We start from the raw sequence: 18,790 nt of genomic DNA on the forward strand, positions 1-18,790 counted from the left end.
GTGACCATGGAATGAACTGGAAACAATAGAATAGATTTGTTTTTTACAGGCTTTTTTCTTTTCATCTCTCCAGTCTGTCACTGTCCTAAACCAAGCCGGGGACAACTCTCCTCTGAGAACACTCAACATACATCAGGTACCGTAGAAGGAGAGAGAAAAGGGAGAATCCTCTCCTGAGACATGCAACATCTGGTTAGACGACAGATGGATGAACGGACGGCTGGCCGGTCCAGCTCATCATCTAGCTGAACCATGAGCTGATGGGACGGACGACGATGATGAAGAGGTGAGATGATCCACACTCTCTGTGATCCGAAGAGAGAGAGAGAGAGAGAGAGACGAACAGCGTTGATTTCTAGCATGATGGCACAAGACTGGTCAGCCTCTGGGGAGCTTGGGGTTTCCCCTGCTGTGAGGGAGGAGAGAGAAAGATAAGGAAACAATGGCCATTAACCACTTACGCTATTTTATACCTTGTCATGCTAGCTAGAGTGTTTTGCTTGAAAGTAACGAAAACACTTGGCTAGCAGATCTGCTATTTTGTCTAGTTTTGAGATATTTAACAAAGTCTGACAATTTTGGAAAATTCTAAATAGAGATGCCAAGCTATAGTGGCTAGAAGAATTGAGGTTTTAACAACATACCATAGACAAGAGTGCTACTCTGATATGCCTAGTTTATAGCGACTTTAGTGACAAGGTGTGCAGCTGTGCACAGAGCTGTTGGCGCTCACACATGTACCAAAACCCAGTTGCTATACAGAGTAGCGTATCGAGATTTCATGTTACACACCTCACATCCATTGTAGTGTAAAAACAAAAAGCATAGAGCAGGTTGAGGAGAGTCTGGCAGAGGAGCAAGTGAGAATGTATCATCATTTACATTACCCCAGGCAGGTTATAATAAATCAATGTCTACAAACTCTTGGCGAGAAATTGCAGAGATATGTGAGAGCTATGCCGCGAGGGCACTACTACCCTCATGAATGTTTTGTTGAAACATAAAAAAATTATAGCAAAAAGCAATGGGAGAGCTTGAGGCATTATCTCCATTCTCCGCCAAGGAGGTCATGTTTTGGTCCCCAATATCACTGTGTGTGTGTGTGTGTGTGTGTGTGTGTGTGTGTGTGTGTGTGTGTGTGTGTGTGTGTGTGTGTGTGTGTGTGTGTGTGTGTGTGTGTGTGTGTGTGTGTGTGTGTGTGTGTGTGTGTGTGTGTGTGTGTGGTTATACTGTATACCAGCTTTTTGCAATTATGGTTTGTTGAAATATAGCTAATTTATTCTACTTATCAGTATCTCTTTGAGTTCCACGTTCAGGGATTCTCTAAGATTGAGCTTCAGAGGTTGATTAAAAAGTAGTTTCATTTAATTGCTGCAAAGCTTCCCTGAGTGATAGGAAGCACCATAGATAGCAGAGAAGCACCATAGGAAGCACCATAGAAGACAGGGAAGCACCATAGAAGACAGGGAAGCAACATAGGAAGCACCATGGAAGACAGGGAAGCACCATAGGAAGCACCATAGAAGACATGGAAGCACCATAGGAAGCACCATAGAAGACAGGGAATCACCATAGATGACAGGGAAGCATAGGAACCACCACAGATGACTGGGAAGCACCATAGAACACATGGAAGCACCATAAGAAGCACCATAGAAGACATGGAAGCACCATAGGAAGCACCATAGAAGACATGGAAGCACCATAGGAAGCACCATAGAAGACATGGAAGCACCATAGATGACAGGAAAGCACCTTAGGAAGCACCATAGATGACGGGGTAGCACCATAGAAGACAGGGAAGAACTATAGGAAGCACCATAGAAGACAGGGAAGCACCATAGAAGACAGGGAAGCAGAGGCTTAAGAAATGTCAATTATAAGCAAAGCATTTTATTATTTGTGATTCCCTTTCAAGTTTAGGTGTTTTCCACATTATTAGTTTGATCTTATTGAGGTATTTTGAGTTTCAGTTTTGAGCCTCAAACCTTGAGCTTACAAAGCCCTGACACAACTCTGGAGCCACAGAAGCATGAATGTAAGTGAGAAAAATAGAAAAAAAGAAAAAATACTTAACCTTGTAGAATTTAGATGGAAAGTGAAAATTTGGAGTTATTAAATCTACAATTTGTAAATCTACATTTTGAATGTATGAACACAGGGGTGTATAGTGGAAGGGGGTGCATGCGTCTAAAATTAGGATATCGGTTTTGGTCAAAACCAACAACAACAAACTTGAACCCTAGCATCCATACGTTAGCCTAAAATAGGCGATCTACAAGCTCACAACGTGTCACGCTGCGATGTGTTGTGAGCATGTAGATCGTCTATTTTTGGTGTAGAGAGAAACAAGCGGTATAGATGCGCTCCCCCACTTCTAAAAGTAGCACTACACCCCTGGATATGACACACAACACTCTTCCACCGCAAAAAAAAAAAAAAAAATACAATAAAAAAATAACCTATGTTTAACATTACCTGGAAGCAACATCCTTCAGAACAGGTTCTTACTTTTCTGTGGAGAGAATGAGAGAAGACATTTTGACATGTTATGAGGGACTATGAATCATCCAGTGAAAATTAAGCTCACAGCTCAGACGGCTGCATACTGTACGACAGCTGTCCTCTGAATCAAATCTGCCTTAGAGATGGATCAGGATTAAAGCCTATACTAAAAAGTACAATATACCCCTTTCTTATGAACTATCATAGGCTACAGGTATTACAACAAACCTTCTACTTCATTCAAATGATTTATAATTAAATATCACACAAAAAACGTTGAGGGGCACATGATATGACATATGAGTGACATGAGTCACTGAGTCCATTTGATATTAGAAGCAGAAGAATACGCATCATGAATTGTTGAGATGATGCCAATCGCCACAAAAAGCTAAAAACTGGTTGCATCAGGGTCTCAAATAGTAAGTGGGGGCAATAACGTGGTGGACATGCTTTATCTGGTATGCCTGGTTCAGCTGACCAGAACAAAACATGTTCACTTACCATGTTTAGAGTGAATTTATCAAATACTGATCTGCACTGCTGAAGCCTGCTCAAATTATGCCAACGACAAGGGGGAAAAAAGAAAGCAAACCCACAACCCTGAATAGAGCTATCTGAGCTATCACTGAAAGAGATGAAGAGGAAAGATAAGCTTGACAAACTCTAGTCTGGGGAAGTAAGAAACAAAGAGTGGCTTAATAGATTCAGATTTTTTATTGTAGTATTTGTTTATGGTGGGGGGGGTGGACCCATGTCTGCTCTGTGTGTGATTAAGCATGTGAGCATGGAAGTGCCGAAGTGGACAATTTTTTAACCTATTCTATTTACAGTTGGAGTCTGAAACCGTTCAGCCAGACTAGTGGCCTCCTTACCTTCTTCTTGGCCTGTAGTAACTCCTGGTAGGCACTAGAACGGATGAAGCGGCTGTAAGAATCGCTCTTCATCAACTTGTAGATGTGCTCCTGTCATAGAAACACACCATGTTTACCCACAGACCACAGCCATCAGAGGAACAGATGTGAAAGGCATGTGAAATTGCTTTAAACCTTGGAAATAGTCGTGATGCAATGAGCAAGGATTATTAGAATGAATAAATGTAGCTGTTCTTCACAGTAACTGGTCAAGATCACTGATAGCACAGGGGAAGGTTAGGATATAAAAATAAACAAACCTAAAATGATCAAAACAAAAAGATGAAAAACTAAATGTATTTTGTGCAGGTGTAGTGACAAATAAGGGGATTATGCAAACACCTCACATCAAAGCAAACAAACTGAAATAAATAAACAGCTAAAATTGCAGTTTGTGCAGACGTAGTCAAAAGTAAGGGAAATATACAAACACCTCACATCAAAGCAAACTGAAAGAAAGAAACAGCAACTGAAACAGAAAAACAAATTAGGCTGACAAGCAGAAAACAGCTCAAATGAACTGATGTCTTATGAAATAATAGTCCCACATGAAAACTATACTTAAGTTGTTGTTTTTCCTAGAGCCTCTAACAATGTACTGCACCATGAAATGACATTAAAGGGGAAGACCACTCATTTTCAACATTGAACTATGTCTTTAATACACCTTACAGCTGTTGTGTGGAAATAAGAAAAAAGTCCCCCCCCCTTCTATGTTGCCTAGAAAAGGATAATTGATTGAGGTCATGTGATCAGTGACATACGCACGGTGTACTTTTGGCTCCGCCCCCTCAGCCAAAAGTACTGAGGGGGCGGAGCCAAAAGTACACCGTGCGTGTTTGCAGCCATTTCTTGAATTGTACGGTAGACAGTGGAGGAATATGTTTTTGTTAAATTATACGGTTAACCTTGTGTAATCGGAATGATTCTACGTTGAATCTACATTCATCGAATGTGCACCCAACCTGTGCATCCTCAAAGGTGTAACGTCCGGGGTCTTTGACATTCTGAGTGGTTTTGTCGTAGCTCTTGGAGTCCACATTGATCGCACTGGCGGCTCCAGAGGCAAGGAACTCCTGCCAGATCTCCTGCACCCGGGTTGGAACTTCTCTGATGGGACGGTTCTTAAGCTCCTGGACGGCCAGCCAGAACCTGGAAGACATAGGCAGCAGTGTGTTCCAGAAATGATGTAGCCTAGTGTTTATAGCTGCAATCCAGGACTTATTTGAATGAATAATACATTATTTTGTATTATCAATCTGTATAGAGCAGTGGTTCTCAACCTGTGGGTCCCCACATGATTTTGGGGGGGTCCCCAGATGACAGTGAAGTGACAATTTAAGGACTTTTAAGACCTCTTTACCTAAAAAGAAAAAATAAATAAGACCACTACTGCATCAAAAGTAAACAACAAACTATACGATAAAAACTGGTCAAACAGGTGAAGGTGCAAATTCAGTATTTCAGTGCAGTAATTGGAGAGCTTCTTTTAGCTTTGGGGTGGCAAGGATTGTTAGAAACTTTTTTTTTTTAAATAACTTAGTTATACATATGCCCTTTGTCAGTGATAATATCTAGAAGATCCAATTACAGCTGTGTTATGAGGACAATAAATTAGCTTTATTGAAATATTGCCCTCAAAATTAGCTCACGGTACAAGCAGTACAGAAATGAACCACCAGAGGGATCTGTAGATGCATCCTATTCGCATGTAATAACACACTAATAGATGGCTCTGTGATTGTGTGATTGTATGTGCATGTACAAATGTGTGGGCACACGTGTGTGTGTGTGTGTGTGTGTGTGTGTGTGTGTGTGTGTGTGTGTGTGTGTGTGTGTGTGTGTGTGTGTGTGTGTGTGTGTGTGTGTGTGTGTGTGTGTGTGTGTGTGTGTGTGCGTGTGCGTGTGCGCGCGCGCGCGCGCGCGCGTGCGTGCGTGCGTGCGTGCGTCTACTGAACGTCCATCTGTCTATCCATCTGTCCATGCGTGTGTTTAGAGAGTATATTTGTTCAGTCACCTGAGGTTCTCTGAGCTAAACTCAGACTCCAGGAACTTTAGGAATTGCTCTCTCCCCACAGGGTCTTTGAGAACCTCGTCAATGCCAAAAGTCCACCTCTTCACCCTCTGCTGGCCTGGCTCTTTGCTTGGGTTGTGTAGAAGACACACAAATACACATAGACATTTCATCATCTCAAAGACATACAGTACATGCCACCTTAGCATTTCCTGTCTGAAAATCACAGAGCTGACTGTGAGTGGCATACTGTAGATTATAGTTAAATACAATATGCAGTAAATTTATTCAAACACATGCTTGAGTAAAAACTCTCATACTTGCTGTCTGCTTACACACACACACACACACACACACACACACACACACACACACACACGCACACGCACACAAACCTTGCCTCCAGTTCCCACAACGTGGTGTCATCTGAAATCCAAGGGTTGGAGGGGTCTGGCGGTGTGAGGAAGGGGTCATACTCCACATACTGCTCCGTGTATGCCAGCAAACTGAGTACAGACAATACAAAGAAATATGAGTGAGAGATGAGGATTTGAACTCTTCTGTGTGTACTGAATCTGTAAATGGTAGGATAATTCAAGGTTGGGTTCAGGGTTGTAATGGTGATTTTCTTTACTGGCGGAACACTATTTCAATGACGGCACGCACACGGCACGCGCACAGCACATGCACGGCACGCACACATCGCGTACATTTATTTTTCCTTAATGTGTATACATAGTATAGGAAACATGTTTGTGTGGGAAATTACTAGTTTTTAGCTTATTGTTTTAGTCTTTTTAAATCATCTCAAGGAATGCCTTGAATTGTAGGAGCTGAAACTAAAAGTTTGCTTTGAACGAGTATCTTTCTAATCGTCAACGGTGGCTGAGGCATTGTTGCGGATACTGGCAGCAGCGGCTACTGAAGCCAAAATGCTGTGTTGCTTACCGAGTATGCGAGGAGTGAGGATGCATTTGCACATTCACTTGTAAACCTGTTAATGCAAAGTAGCCATTTGGGTACTTGGCTCATGAATCGAGGGGTACACGTTCTAGTGTACACGCGCATGCACATCCGTACCTGTGCGTGCGCGTGAAAAAAAAACCTGTGGGAGCGCTGTGGTGTCGAGTGAAGCGACCGGTGCACCCCTGGCTGGGTTCATTTCATGGACTTATCCGCAATGTACAGTATGTGTTGTTGCTACACCAGGTAACTTGAGCATTAAAAGGAAATAACTCTTCAGAGCAAATTCAGCACTCTTTAAGTGACCCTGTGCTTGAAACAGATCGCAACGTGAATGCTTTGTTGAATGTCGTGTATGCTCGTCTTTTCGGGGAGGAGAGAACAAATTGAGGCTTTGTACAAAATCTCCAGTATCTAGCACCATCAGTGCTGACACACACATACACACACGCACGCACGCGCGCACACGCACACACACACACCTAAGGCATTGTCCGGAGGGGGTGTGGTGGTCATTCTCACCTCAAGGTCAGGGGAACTCTTAATTCTGTGCCAGACTAGGGCATTAAAGGTTCGATAAACATGTCGACACATCACTAAACTGAATAAAGACAACAATGAACATCACTCACCTCTCTGCCACTTTGGACATTTTCAGTCGATGCCTGTCTAATTGCACTTGCCAAAAGGTGATCTGAAACCAGGAAGGGGGGTTTGATTAGTATAAATATTCTTGGGAGCCAGCTTAACTCTTGACCGTTCACGAGTCGACGTTTATGAAGATGTTTGTACAGTCTGGTTAATGCACGGTTGAATAGGAGCTTTGTTTACAAACCAGCTGTAGCCTTTAACATTATTTGTTGAAGCAAACGGAAACAAGAGGCACTTCTACTTATAAGATAGAAGATTAACACATGAGCTCATGGGAGACGTACATTAAACATTCAGAGTGGGGTTAAAGTAGTTCTCTGAGGAAAGCAGGGAGAAAGACTAGCTATGAACAAATCAAGAATCTAGAAGGGTTTTATTTGTCACTTTCTTATACAAGTACAAGCAGCGAAATGTTGGTGGGACCTGTTCCACAGAACTGTGATAACATAACACAATACAACAGCAAGGTAATAATAAAGTGTAAGCATACAAAAATAAAATAAAAGTAAGGATACAAATACTGGATGCAATAGAAATAAAGTTAGGGTTGGGGTCTTGTCTTAAAGAGACAGGTACAATATCGTAACTTACAAAGATAAGAGAGGAACTTGCTTGTGTCAAAGGACCAAGCTGTACCTAAAACAATACCAGGCCTGTGCCATGGCATCTTGACTCTATGATATTCAAATGGTCAGAACATGGCAAAAGGTGAACAACATAATATAAGGTGTAATTCTACCATCATTCTTCCACATCTGCCAATAGTAATCATTGCTAGTGTTTGTTCAGTAACGGAGGTCTAACCGTTTCTCCAAAGCTTTGGTAAACAAATAAAATTTCGCTTCAAGATACTAATTTTATCCAACCAGGCGAGAGAAATTCATCTATCACAATACATTTTATAGTGTTCCAGTTTGGTCTTATCACTTCCAATTTCACAAAAAGGGATGGGAGGGAGGGAAATGAATGTGACCACATTCATTTGCCTTGCTCTTAAATAAATCTATACATTCTTTCACATGAGACGGAGTGCCTTGGAATTCCTTTCTTTTTAAGTCTGCATTTCACACCTTTTTGGCAAGCAGTACTTCTTTGGAAATCCCTTTTTGTTTGATTGATCCTACAGATGTGCCACTTCAAAACTTCACATGTCCTGCCATCGCCAAGACAGTACATTTTCAGGGGATTCCCAGGGCAATAAGAGGGACAAAGAAGGGCATTTAAAATGCTGAATTATTTTGATGATCACTGCTTTTATGATGCTAATTAATTTGAGCAACTGGTCAAATCACCTTTCGCCTCATAATGAGTCTGACACCTCCTTCAACACACATTCTTTTGTTCTCATGTATATGGATGTCTGTTGAAGGGAAAAACGGGGGTGTGTAGTGACAACTTCTTTTCAGGGGCAAAACAGTGCATTTTAAGGGCAGAAAAGGGAGGGAAAAAATGCATTTTCAGGGGATTTTCAGGGAAAGAACAGTAACGTGTGAAGTTTTGAAGTGGCACATCTGTACCTGTGTCACCAAAGAGCACCTATCTCAGAGCCACTGAATGATCCCTGCAGCGCTTCTCTCTCCTTCTTTTTGAACACTTCCAATTTCAATCGTTTATCCTGTATCGTGTTTGAGTTCTCCCTCCCTCCTGACTGGATTAAATCGGTATCCTGACATTTATTTTCTGTTTACTAAAGATCTGTATCGTGTTTGAGTTCTCCCTCCTGACTGGATTGAATTGGTATCCTGACATTTACTTTCTGTTTACTAAAGATCTGGAGAGACAGGACGGCCCCTGCTACTGAACAAGCACTCCATAGCAAAGATTACAATGAAAATATAGAGGTATTTAACCATTAAAAACGATATCAATTACACCCCCTTTTATGACATGTCATTATTGTTAGATCCGTTAATGATGCACCATGAATTGATTTGATTTGATTGATTTATTTGCAAAATAAAACCCATATAGGGCTTATAGTACAAGGTCCTCACCTAAAATAATTAATATAACAATTAGTAAGTTAAAATGTGTGGGTGCATGTGTCTGTCTGTGTGTGAGCGTGTGTGTGTACCCGTGTCTGCACGTGTATGCAGAAGTAGGGCTACATTATATGGTATAATGTAGGTAGAATCAAGTGGAGGGGCTTGATTCATCAGGCTGGCCCTCAATCTATGTTTAAAGTTACTGAGTGAAGATGAGGACTGAGCTTTAAGTATGTGTGTATTATTTCAGGGTAAAAAACCTCTGTCTCTAATGGAGAACTGGCTATGAGTGGTACAGCTGAAGGGATGCACCATTTGTACTGTATTTTTGTGCAAACGTGCAATTTTCAAGTTTTATTGTCACACGCACAATAGGTACTCTGACAAGGCCCCGACACTATGACTCAGACATATCGGTTGGATCGGCGGTGCGACGTAGGTGATGGTGATATAAATCTCTGGCTCTCAACGGCGGGAGCTCGGTGAGCTTATTACCATGGTGGTCGAGTGGCATACTGTAATAGTTCTCACCTGTTCCTGTAGCTCTTCCTCTGTGGGTTGCTTGGCCTCGGGGGCGGGGGTGTGGGTGGGGCTTTGAGTGCGGACATCGTTCTGCGGCCCGTATACAGACTTCATGAGAGACAAAAGCAGAAATAGTCGATAAGTCGCTTTACCATAGCTGACAAGACTGCACTTTTGGCCTTGCAGTGGTACTAAACCCTGATGTATACTTCATCGAACGAGGCTATCGCATGCCAAAAATTGCAGATCTACAAGCTCACAATGTGTCACGAGACTTGCGACGTGATGTGTTGTGATCTTGTAGATCTGCTAATTTTGTCACCCCTATCAAAGCCTCTCCCAACCCTGACCCTTAAAGAAGGTGGCATCCATGGTAGAAAGCTGTACCTTTCTTGTCTTATGGGGGTTTTTCATTCTGGAGGACTTCTTTATGTCCACTTCTGTTGTGTTCACACATCCAGGCTGTGAAAAAAAAAAGTATATACAGTATATAAATCAAAGACGAAAGCGTCTCTTAAAGAATTTTATTTCACAGCACTCTTGGGTGAATTTATACTGAGATGGCAGCCAGCAAATCATCAAACTTTAATAATGGTAATAATGGGATTTATATAGTGCCTTTCAAGGGACCCAAGTACGCTCTGCACAAAGTGAGGCAGACAAAACCAATAATACAAGAACAGAAAATAATGACAGCAACGATTGCTGCGGATGACAGATTTAATGAGACCATAGGCCTTGGTGAGCAGGAAAGTTTTCAGAAGTTTTTTTTTAAAAGTGTTTGTTGCAGATCTCTGCCAAGAGGGAGTTCCAAAGGGTGGGGGCTGTAACACTAAAATCTCTTTCCCCAAGAGTCTGCAGGCTGGTGGACAGCAGACCCGTGAGGACTGCAGATTCTGGAACGGAGTTAGCCGCAAGAAACTTAGAGGCTATCCAACCTTTGAGTTGCAATTCCCTCCATTGACAGCCCCATTCAAATCACTAAACAGAAAAGTCCCATCTGATTGTATTAAACGACGATAAACTCATTATTTCACCTCCATCCTTTTTGTTTTCTGTCAAAAAAATCTTTATGTCAATAAAATCGGTGCAGCCATGATTCTTTCTAAGTGTTCAGGTTGGGGGGGCGCTCATTTTAAATCCCTCAACACTGTTTCGAACCTATGCAGGACATTGAGTGATTTAAAATGAGTAGTGAAGGTGGATGAGGGCTTCGTGCGGGTGAGAACCCTGGCAGCTGAGTACTGCACATACTGTAGTCTGTCAAGGATTTTGCTGGCTTTACAGAACATAATTGAAGGCTTCCATACTGTATGCTTAAACCATTTAAGCTCTAGCCATTATATACTTAACTGTATAATGTATCGCAGGCGGTAAAATGTCAAGCTGTTTACACTGTACCACTGACTACAACTCTGAAATGAGTCACAATCAAATCTACCTACTGCATGATGCCACAGTATTTTACTGGGAGGTAACAGACTGATTCTGACCAAGCTCTATTGGTCAAACAATGGTCAATCAAATGTGAATGTAGCAATTCTTCAAAAACAAGGACACCAGACCAGAGTGTAATCAAGCATTCAGTGGGTAAATTCCAGCTGATTGAACAAGCTAATATACGGTTGGGTCCATCAAGGGAACAGTGGTAAGTGGCCTGACGGAGTCACTGTGAAATCAGAATTAATATTGATTATGTTGCTCCAAGCAGGCATAAATTGAACTTGTTATTTTTTCAATTACCCATGGGGGCACAGCTCCTGGAGGGATGCAGCAGAGTCTGCCCATTATTCCCGGAGTACTGAGCGAACACTAACGCTGAGGAAGTGTGTATGAGCATGGTGAAGACCTGTGATGTTTTTTTGCTTTTTTCTCCCTCAATTTAATCCCCAATTTAAACTTTCTAATTTCCCCTATGTGTACTGCAGTCCCTGGTTGTGCCAGCCCCCACTGTTGGCCTGAGGAGGGGAGTAGACAACCATGTGCCATCTCTGATACACAAGAGGCCCTATCTTGTACTCGGTGCAAAGCGGTGTGTGACTGTCCTGCCCCTCTGCCTCACTGTTGGCTTGCCGGCAGCCTTGGTGATTGAGTGGTGGAGGCCGTCAGACGAACTGAGAACAACCCGGTTATGGGTTTTGGAGTATATAATGACCTCTGATGTTGATCTCTCACGCCCTTTTTCCTCCTCTGAAGCAGTTTGTGCTTGGGCTCCCACCTGGCCTGTTTGGGACCTAACCCTTTTTGTTTAGGTTGCTTTATACCTTTTTATACAACACTCACACCCAGCACATTACGCATAAACCAGGTCATGTTGTGATTCTTGCCTCATTTCTTTAATTTAGTAAAAACGTTTGACTTGTGTGTGGACTTGTGTGTAGTCATTTTCACACCCAGCGCCCACGTTGTGTACGTACTACCCGTGCTCATCTGTGCGCCCATGGGTGTGTTGGTCTTTTGTTGTGTTGGAAGGTGATTGCTATCTTAAGTGGAGTGAGAAGGGTCAGAAAGTGCTTGCCAGCTCTGACCTGGTCTTAAGTGTAGCGCAGTCCCCAAGTGCAGTATTTAACCGCTATTTAAGCCATTAAGGTCATTATTATACACCAGGAGTGACGTGAATAAACTATATGAAATTGCGATGCGATCTTTTCACAACAAACTTTTATTACCATTCATATCCGTCCTCGTTTCAACAAATAATTACGTTGCTTCATCACCTTGTTATAATGGCGCTCTGTGTGCATGTACTCATAACTCAAACATCAGTTTAGAATAATGTGAATTAATCTCACGAAATAACGCTCCCAGACCTTTATTGTGGACATGGCAGGCATTTCAATGTTGTCCTTAGTTATCCTTTTTCATTTCATACATTTTGCCATTTGCCATATTTCCTCAGAGTTTGACAAGTGCCTTTTGTGGAGATGCTGTGAAGTGTGTATCACAACTCCCCAGAGTGGAACAGGCTGAAATAAGCCAGACACGGTAAATGACTGAGTGCTGAAATTTGGAAGAAAAAAAAAACTAGGTTATATTTAACTCCAACATCATGCACCGGAGCGAATCGCCAATTCAGCTGAAGACTGTATCACATGAATAATAATGACTTAATAGACAGGCAAAATTAATGAAAGTACATAATCATTGCATTGCATTGACCCAAATAAATTCATCACAATGAGATTGATGATGCAAATGATGGTTGATAATGGCTGTTTGTTTGGAAATCCAGTGACTTAACTTTAGCAAAATGATGATGGCTCTGATTAGAAAGACGATGCACAAGATGATGATGATGATGATGATGATGATGAACAAGGAGGAAGATGCCTCTCACCACAGGTCTGTGCACATCCCAGAATGCTCTTTCTTGACTGTCAAGGATCTTCCTCTCAATTTTGTCTCTTTTCTTGTCCACTCTGAGGACAAAGAATAGACCTTTTTATTAAATAAATTCAGTCAGGAACACTCATAGACGTCATAGATAAGATTTAACCTTTTATTATAACAAATGGAATATAGTTGTAGGCCTACTTGGCGTTGATGGCTCCACTCATAAAATGTTCCCTGAATTAGCCAAGCGGCATGCTAAGATAAATCAGAGAATGCAATGCAGAAACCCCCCATGGATATACAAGATTGGGGCCAAAGCTTGAGAGCGATACAAACATGGAATTTCAATTTAACTTTAGAGCCATGCAATACATTGAATTCCAGATTAACCGTTTCAACTTTGGAGCCATGCAAGACACTAAACTAGAGGTGCATGGAGGCAAAGCTTTAGCAGTGTGAGTGGCAGCAATCGAGTAACGGAGATCCAGTGTAGGAGGGAGCCATATTTAAATGGCCCACCTTGTTGTGAGAAGGGGCTGTGATTGTGTGTAGAAAAGTGTGGCTGATTAGAAACACTTATTCAATCAGCAGACTGACAGTTGATTACAGCTGGGGGCACGTATGACTGCCATGTCCTGCATGAACTAACGCAATGCTTAATTATGTAGATAATAAGATGACTATTATCCACAGCATGTACTCCATCACGCTATTTACCTGGCAACACATCTGTGATGTTGTGTTACACATTGTTAGCATTTGGAGTGTACAATATGATCAGGGTAGGGATTTTATTCATGTAATGTATGTTCACACGGTGGCTATTTTGCTCTCATGTCATAGTCAGGGAAAGAGGAAATTGTCTGCCATCTGAACATCAATGGTTCTCAACAAAGCTTACTTTGCTTGTGCTTCTGCTTGCATAAATATGAACTCCCATTTTCTGGCGAAGGCCCTCTGTAGTCTTGCTAAGCTCTCCTGAAAATGTGACACAAATGAAAAGCTTTTCAGACATGTGGGTTAATTATGTGTCTCGTGTCTAGTGGTACATAGCACACATAGTTGGATACCATCAGCAGTGCATGGCCCCTGCTAGGCTAAGGCACAAAGGAAAAACAGATAGTCACCAGCTTAGTGATTAATTTCATTCTCCGGCTTTGTGGAAAAGAGTAAAAAATGTGTCTCAATGTAAACAACACACTAGAGATAAATATTGACAGCAGTGCTGCTACAGTAAACATAGGTTTCTAAAGACCTGTTTCACTTACCGCCTCATAATCTGCAAGCTCCAGTCGTGCTTTGTTTTGCATGGTTCTTTTGCAGAGGTAAACAGCTGAGGGGGAGAGAGAGAGAGAGAGAGAGAGAGAGAGAGAGAGAGAGAGAGAGAGAGAGAGAGAGAGAGAGAGAGAGAGAGAGAGAGAGAGAGAGAGTCAGGAGATGCAGACAACTTGAGTTCAGTTTGGTCTTAACTGCCTAAAGTTTAGTGTAATCAGCTGTATGTGTTTAGAATGTGCAAAATTGCCTCCAGAAAACCTGTGGGGTCTTTGAGACATACACACAATAACATTGAATTAATTCATCTCTCTGTACAATGGGCCACTGGCCTCATGTGTGTTTAATTAGACCAGAGCACAATTTAAAAATATTATCTTATACTGTATCTCTCTACAGGGATTGCTCTGTTGCTGACTTATCTTAACTCCTTTAGGGTGCTGTCTCTATTAGATAACATATTGTCTACATTATCATCCTGGGTAAATAGTGCACAACGCACAATGCAAGCCATTAGACTGTAATAGAACAATCTGATCTCTCTCTCTCTCTCTCTCTCTCTCTCTCTCTCTCTCTCTCTCTCTCTCTCTCTCTCTCTCTCTCTCTCTCTCTCTCTCTCACCGTAATCTGTGTTTTCTGGTTCCCAGCAGTTTGATGGCCAAAAGTAAGGAGTCTGGGAAAAAAGAGGAGTGTATTATTAAGAAACAGAGGAACAGAAAGTTTCTCAACTTAGACAATAGTGTATACATTCCTGAAGAAAGTCTTGATGTGTTGGTAGGCTGTATGTACAGTAGTAGCTACTGTAAGAATGTTGGGAGTGTTAAGATATTTGGTAGTGTTAACAGTGTTTGTAGTGTTAAGCATTTATAGTGTGTGTTATTAGTGTAGGCCTGCATGACCAGTGTTGGTAGAATATTATGTATTGTTGTATTGTGTTTTGTAAAGCAGCATGTGTTATGTACTGATGGGGCGCAGTGCTCTGTTTAGTCTGTAACTGTATATTGTTAATACATTGTAACGTGCACATGATGTCCCCGGTCTCGTAAGGTAGGCTACCACACCGGTTCTCAAAGTGGGGTCCAGGGACCACCAGGGCTCCCTGAGGCGGTTCAAAATGGAGAACAGTGAGTTTAAACACTGTCTGTCTCTCTCTCTCAAAGCTGTGGCTTTGAGAGAGAGAGAGAGAGAGAGAGAGAGAGAGAGAGAGAGAGAGAGAGAGAGAGAGAGAGAGAGAGAGAGAGAGAGAGAGAGATTTATTACCGTCTCGTCTCTAGCACTGCAAAAAAGTGAAAGAATAAATGGATTTGTACATTCTGCCCTTTAAAAAGTGCTAAAAAGAAAATGTTAAATATTAATCTATTCCAATAGTAGCTGAACATTTTTAAGTTATAATGAAGTTTCTAGGTGAAAGTATGAAAGACTAGATTGAGTGCAAAAGAAGTGCAACAAAAATTACTCCTATTAGATATTTTGATTTGATTATTTTTCAAATAAAGAAATTAATTATGTTTAATTGTATGAAATATTTTTTTAAAACAACATAAATCTACCACAGACCATTAAAAGGTGAACAGTTCTAAAGTTTGAATGGCATTGTATGTGGTAGCAGTTAGAGACAAAAAATGTGTGGAATAATAAAAAGCAAAGTATCATCAGTGTGCTTGCTTCCCAATGAGCCCGCCAATCTAGTAGTGATGATAAACTGATGTGTCTACTGTCTACTAAACAAGTCAAATGTGTGTGCTTTTGGGTGAGCACTCAGTGACGACCCAGAGCCATCTCTGGGCACCATGATCCTGACTGAATGTGATTAAATGAGATGTTAAATAAGATGTTAAGGGGAGAGTGTTGCCTGGTGCATACACCTAGGGCCCTGGGCGATTCAGTAGAGCTTGGTGGAATATTGCTAAAGCTGTTCATCCTATACCTACAGTAACACTGTGTGTCAGAATAGTATTTATTCCCTGAGACACATCAAGCAGTAAATTATCGCTTGCTAATTTTCATTTCAGTGTTACAAGGGAAAGTAACACTGTGTCTCATAATCATTAACACAACATTCGTTAACACAAAGTGTGTCTGCAATATGTCTTCACCTTTGAATATACTGTACATTGTGGAATCATTTAGACTGGCAACCAGGGTACTCTGCCAAAGTTTTAAAGGCTTACAGTTGTACTGTGGCCTTTAAGTGTGCCAGTTTATACAATTAACTTGCTTAAAAAGCCACGTGATTTTTGTAAAGTAACTGACACTAATAGACTCAGATGACCTTGTATATGGATATTTTGTACATTTGATACTTTTACAGGCTACGCTGTCACTTTCTACCATGACAAGAATATCATTACATGATTGAGCGTTTCTTACCTGAAACCTATAGAAAGTACCGTCATCTTTCAGAGTGAGCACATGGTCTGAGATGGGGAAGAAGTAGCCATGGGCGGCCATCAGGGTCCCTAGGTGCAACGCCTCCACTGGAACAAACAAACGCAGTCCTTGTTACAACTTTATATTGTTCGTCTCTGTAGACTGTGGACTGCCTTGGTGAGCGTGCATATAATGAGAAATGCACCCCAGGTATCACACGCACGCACGCACGCACGCACGCGCACGCAGAAACACAGAAACAGACACAACCCTGTACATGTGTATATTGCAAACACATGAAGTGTTTGAATATTTGCCTGATGAAGACCTAGAAAGTCGAAACGTTGCATAAATAAAAAGTGAGTTTTTTTGGAGCTTGAGAACAGTGTGCAGACTTTCTTCTTCTTATCTTTGATTCTTCCCCTGATGTCCAGCACCTGGTCTAAATGCAGGCGTGGGATGTGCACACAATTTTCTCTGTAAACACATGAAGTGTAAATGAATATTCACCAATGCACACATATTAATACGCATGTTCACATCCTGACCCCCTCCTGATCCCAAATCTTTTACATGGCCCTGTTATAGCGCCAAGTGCAAAATCATTTTTTGATATTACTCCTACAGATTTTATCCAAACATCACGCAAATCAGTACACAGTATCTCTATAGTCATGTGATCAACACGGATCTGTCTGATTTTCCATATTCCATCCTGATTGGCTAAGGTTGGCTTCCAAAGTTTGCAGGATTGGTCCATTTTGAACTAAATGCCTCAAATCATGAACGCAGCTTGCGATTTCCGTGAATTTTCACACGCACATTCCCACTAGGCCGAGGAAGAAATGCCACTTAGAAATTTTCAAATCAGCCTCATGGTGGCGCTATAAAAGGCCAAATTGCGTTTTTAACTGTAACTGCACCGATCTGCGTGAAACTTTGCACACATACTCCCTAAAGGCCAAGGAAAAATATCTGCCCTGCGTTTTTCACATTAGCCTTTTATAGCGCCACCAGGAGGCCGACTTATGTAAAACACATATTTTGAGATTAAGTCTTCAGATTTTATCAAAATTTCACGCGAATCGGTACACATGATCTCTATAGTCATGTGATCAAGATGGATCTGTTTGATTTTTCATATTCCATCCTGATTGGCTAACATTGACAGCTAAGGTTTGCAGGAGTGGCCCGTTTTAAACAAAATTCCGCAAATCATGAACACAGCGTCCGATTGCGGTGGAACTTTGCACGTACATTCGCACTACGTTGAAGAACAAACGCCCTATTATAGCGCCATTGCCCTATTATAGCGCCACCAGGCGGACGATTTTTCTTTTTTATATTACTCCTACAAATTTTGTCCAAACATCATGCAAATCAGTACACATTATCTCTACAGCCAAGTGATCAAGATGGTTCCGTCCGATTTTTTATATTCCATCCGGATTGGCAAGTTCTGAACATTGCTGGCCCACAATAACCTACCTGACCTGGCGGAGACCTGTTCTCCGAGGAGCACTTTTTCTAGTTTTTTATATGTTTACGCATAAATACAACACTCTGCTTCTCTGCTGCACCTGAGTTCATTATTGTCTGTGTATGTTCTTTAAAAATCTAGAGCAAAGCCACAAAGATTGAAAATCTCATTCATTCATCCAGACAGCGTATGCATCTGGAGCATTCGGGAATTCATCTATGTCACTGGGGAATTCAAAGAAAGACCAGTTTATAGGTATACATCCACTCATGCTCATTATTAAGTTTTTATTTCAACTATCAAAAGATACTGATGCATTATGGTTCTGTGATCAATATCAGTTGTTACAGAGTAAAGTCAGCATGTCAGTATGATAAAGTACATCTATGACTGTGGAGTTAGTGGAGCAGAACACACACACACACACACACACACACACACACACACACACACACACACACACACACACACACACACACACACACACACACACACACACACACACACCAATAGGATTAAATCACTGTCCAAAACTTAAACTATGCACACCGAGCGCATAACCCAAAAGTCTGCACTTAGTTCAGCTGTGCACATCGCTGGGTATGGACTAGTTATAATTCATTTGATTTGCTTCAGAACATGTTGATGAAACAACACACGTTGTTTCACATACAGTTGCAAATATAAAAGCAATATGAAACTAAACAAAACTTTAATATGAAATATATATATGTGTAATGAAACATGTTCCTTATTGTTTCCATTACTGCCTCTAGGGGGC

At 41.4% G+C, this 18,790-nt stretch overlaps 1 protein-coding gene across 1 annotated transcript in view; it reads right to left on the reverse strand.

Annotated features, from left to right (window-relative positions):
• Nucleotides 1-267: 267 nt before the first annotated feature.
• rgs7a (regulator of G protein signaling 7a) overlaps nucleotides 268-18,790 on the reverse strand; it is a 77,236-nt gene continuing 58,713 nt past the window's right edge. The window contains exons 4-17 of the mRNA XM_084076233.1: nucleotides 16,530-16,636; nucleotides 14,781-14,832; nucleotides 14,156-14,220; nucleotides 13,789-13,865; nucleotides 12,892-12,973; nucleotides 9,942-10,016; nucleotides 9,564-9,662; nucleotides 7,029-7,090; nucleotides 5,829-5,939; nucleotides 5,437-5,562; nucleotides 4,385-4,571; nucleotides 3,381-3,470; nucleotides 2,479-2,515; nucleotides 268-409 (exon numbers count right to left, since the gene is read on the reverse strand). Coding sequence (XP_083932359.1) covers nucleotides 2,495-2,515; nucleotides 3,381-3,470; nucleotides 4,385-4,571; nucleotides 5,437-5,562; nucleotides 5,829-5,939; nucleotides 7,029-7,090; nucleotides 9,564-9,662; nucleotides 9,942-10,016; nucleotides 12,892-12,973; nucleotides 13,789-13,865; nucleotides 14,156-14,220; nucleotides 14,781-14,832; nucleotides 16,530-16,636 — 1,154 coding nt within the window. The 3' untranslated portion in view covers nucleotides 268-409; nucleotides 2,479-2,494. The remainder of the gene's footprint in view (nucleotides 410-2,478; nucleotides 2,516-3,380; nucleotides 3,471-4,384; nucleotides 4,572-5,436; nucleotides 5,563-5,828; nucleotides 5,940-7,028; nucleotides 7,091-9,563; nucleotides 9,663-9,941; nucleotides 10,017-12,891; nucleotides 12,974-13,788; nucleotides 13,866-14,155; nucleotides 14,221-14,780; nucleotides 14,833-16,529; nucleotides 16,637-18,790) is intronic.

The sequence above is a fragment of the Gymnoscopelus microlampas genome, assembly GCF_963454915.1.
Source record: "Gymnoscopelus microlampas genome assembly, chromosome: 13".
In the NCBI taxonomy this organism is placed as follows: domain Eukaryota; kingdom Metazoa; phylum Chordata; class Actinopteri; order Myctophiformes; family Myctophidae; genus Gymnoscopelus; species Gymnoscopelus microlampas.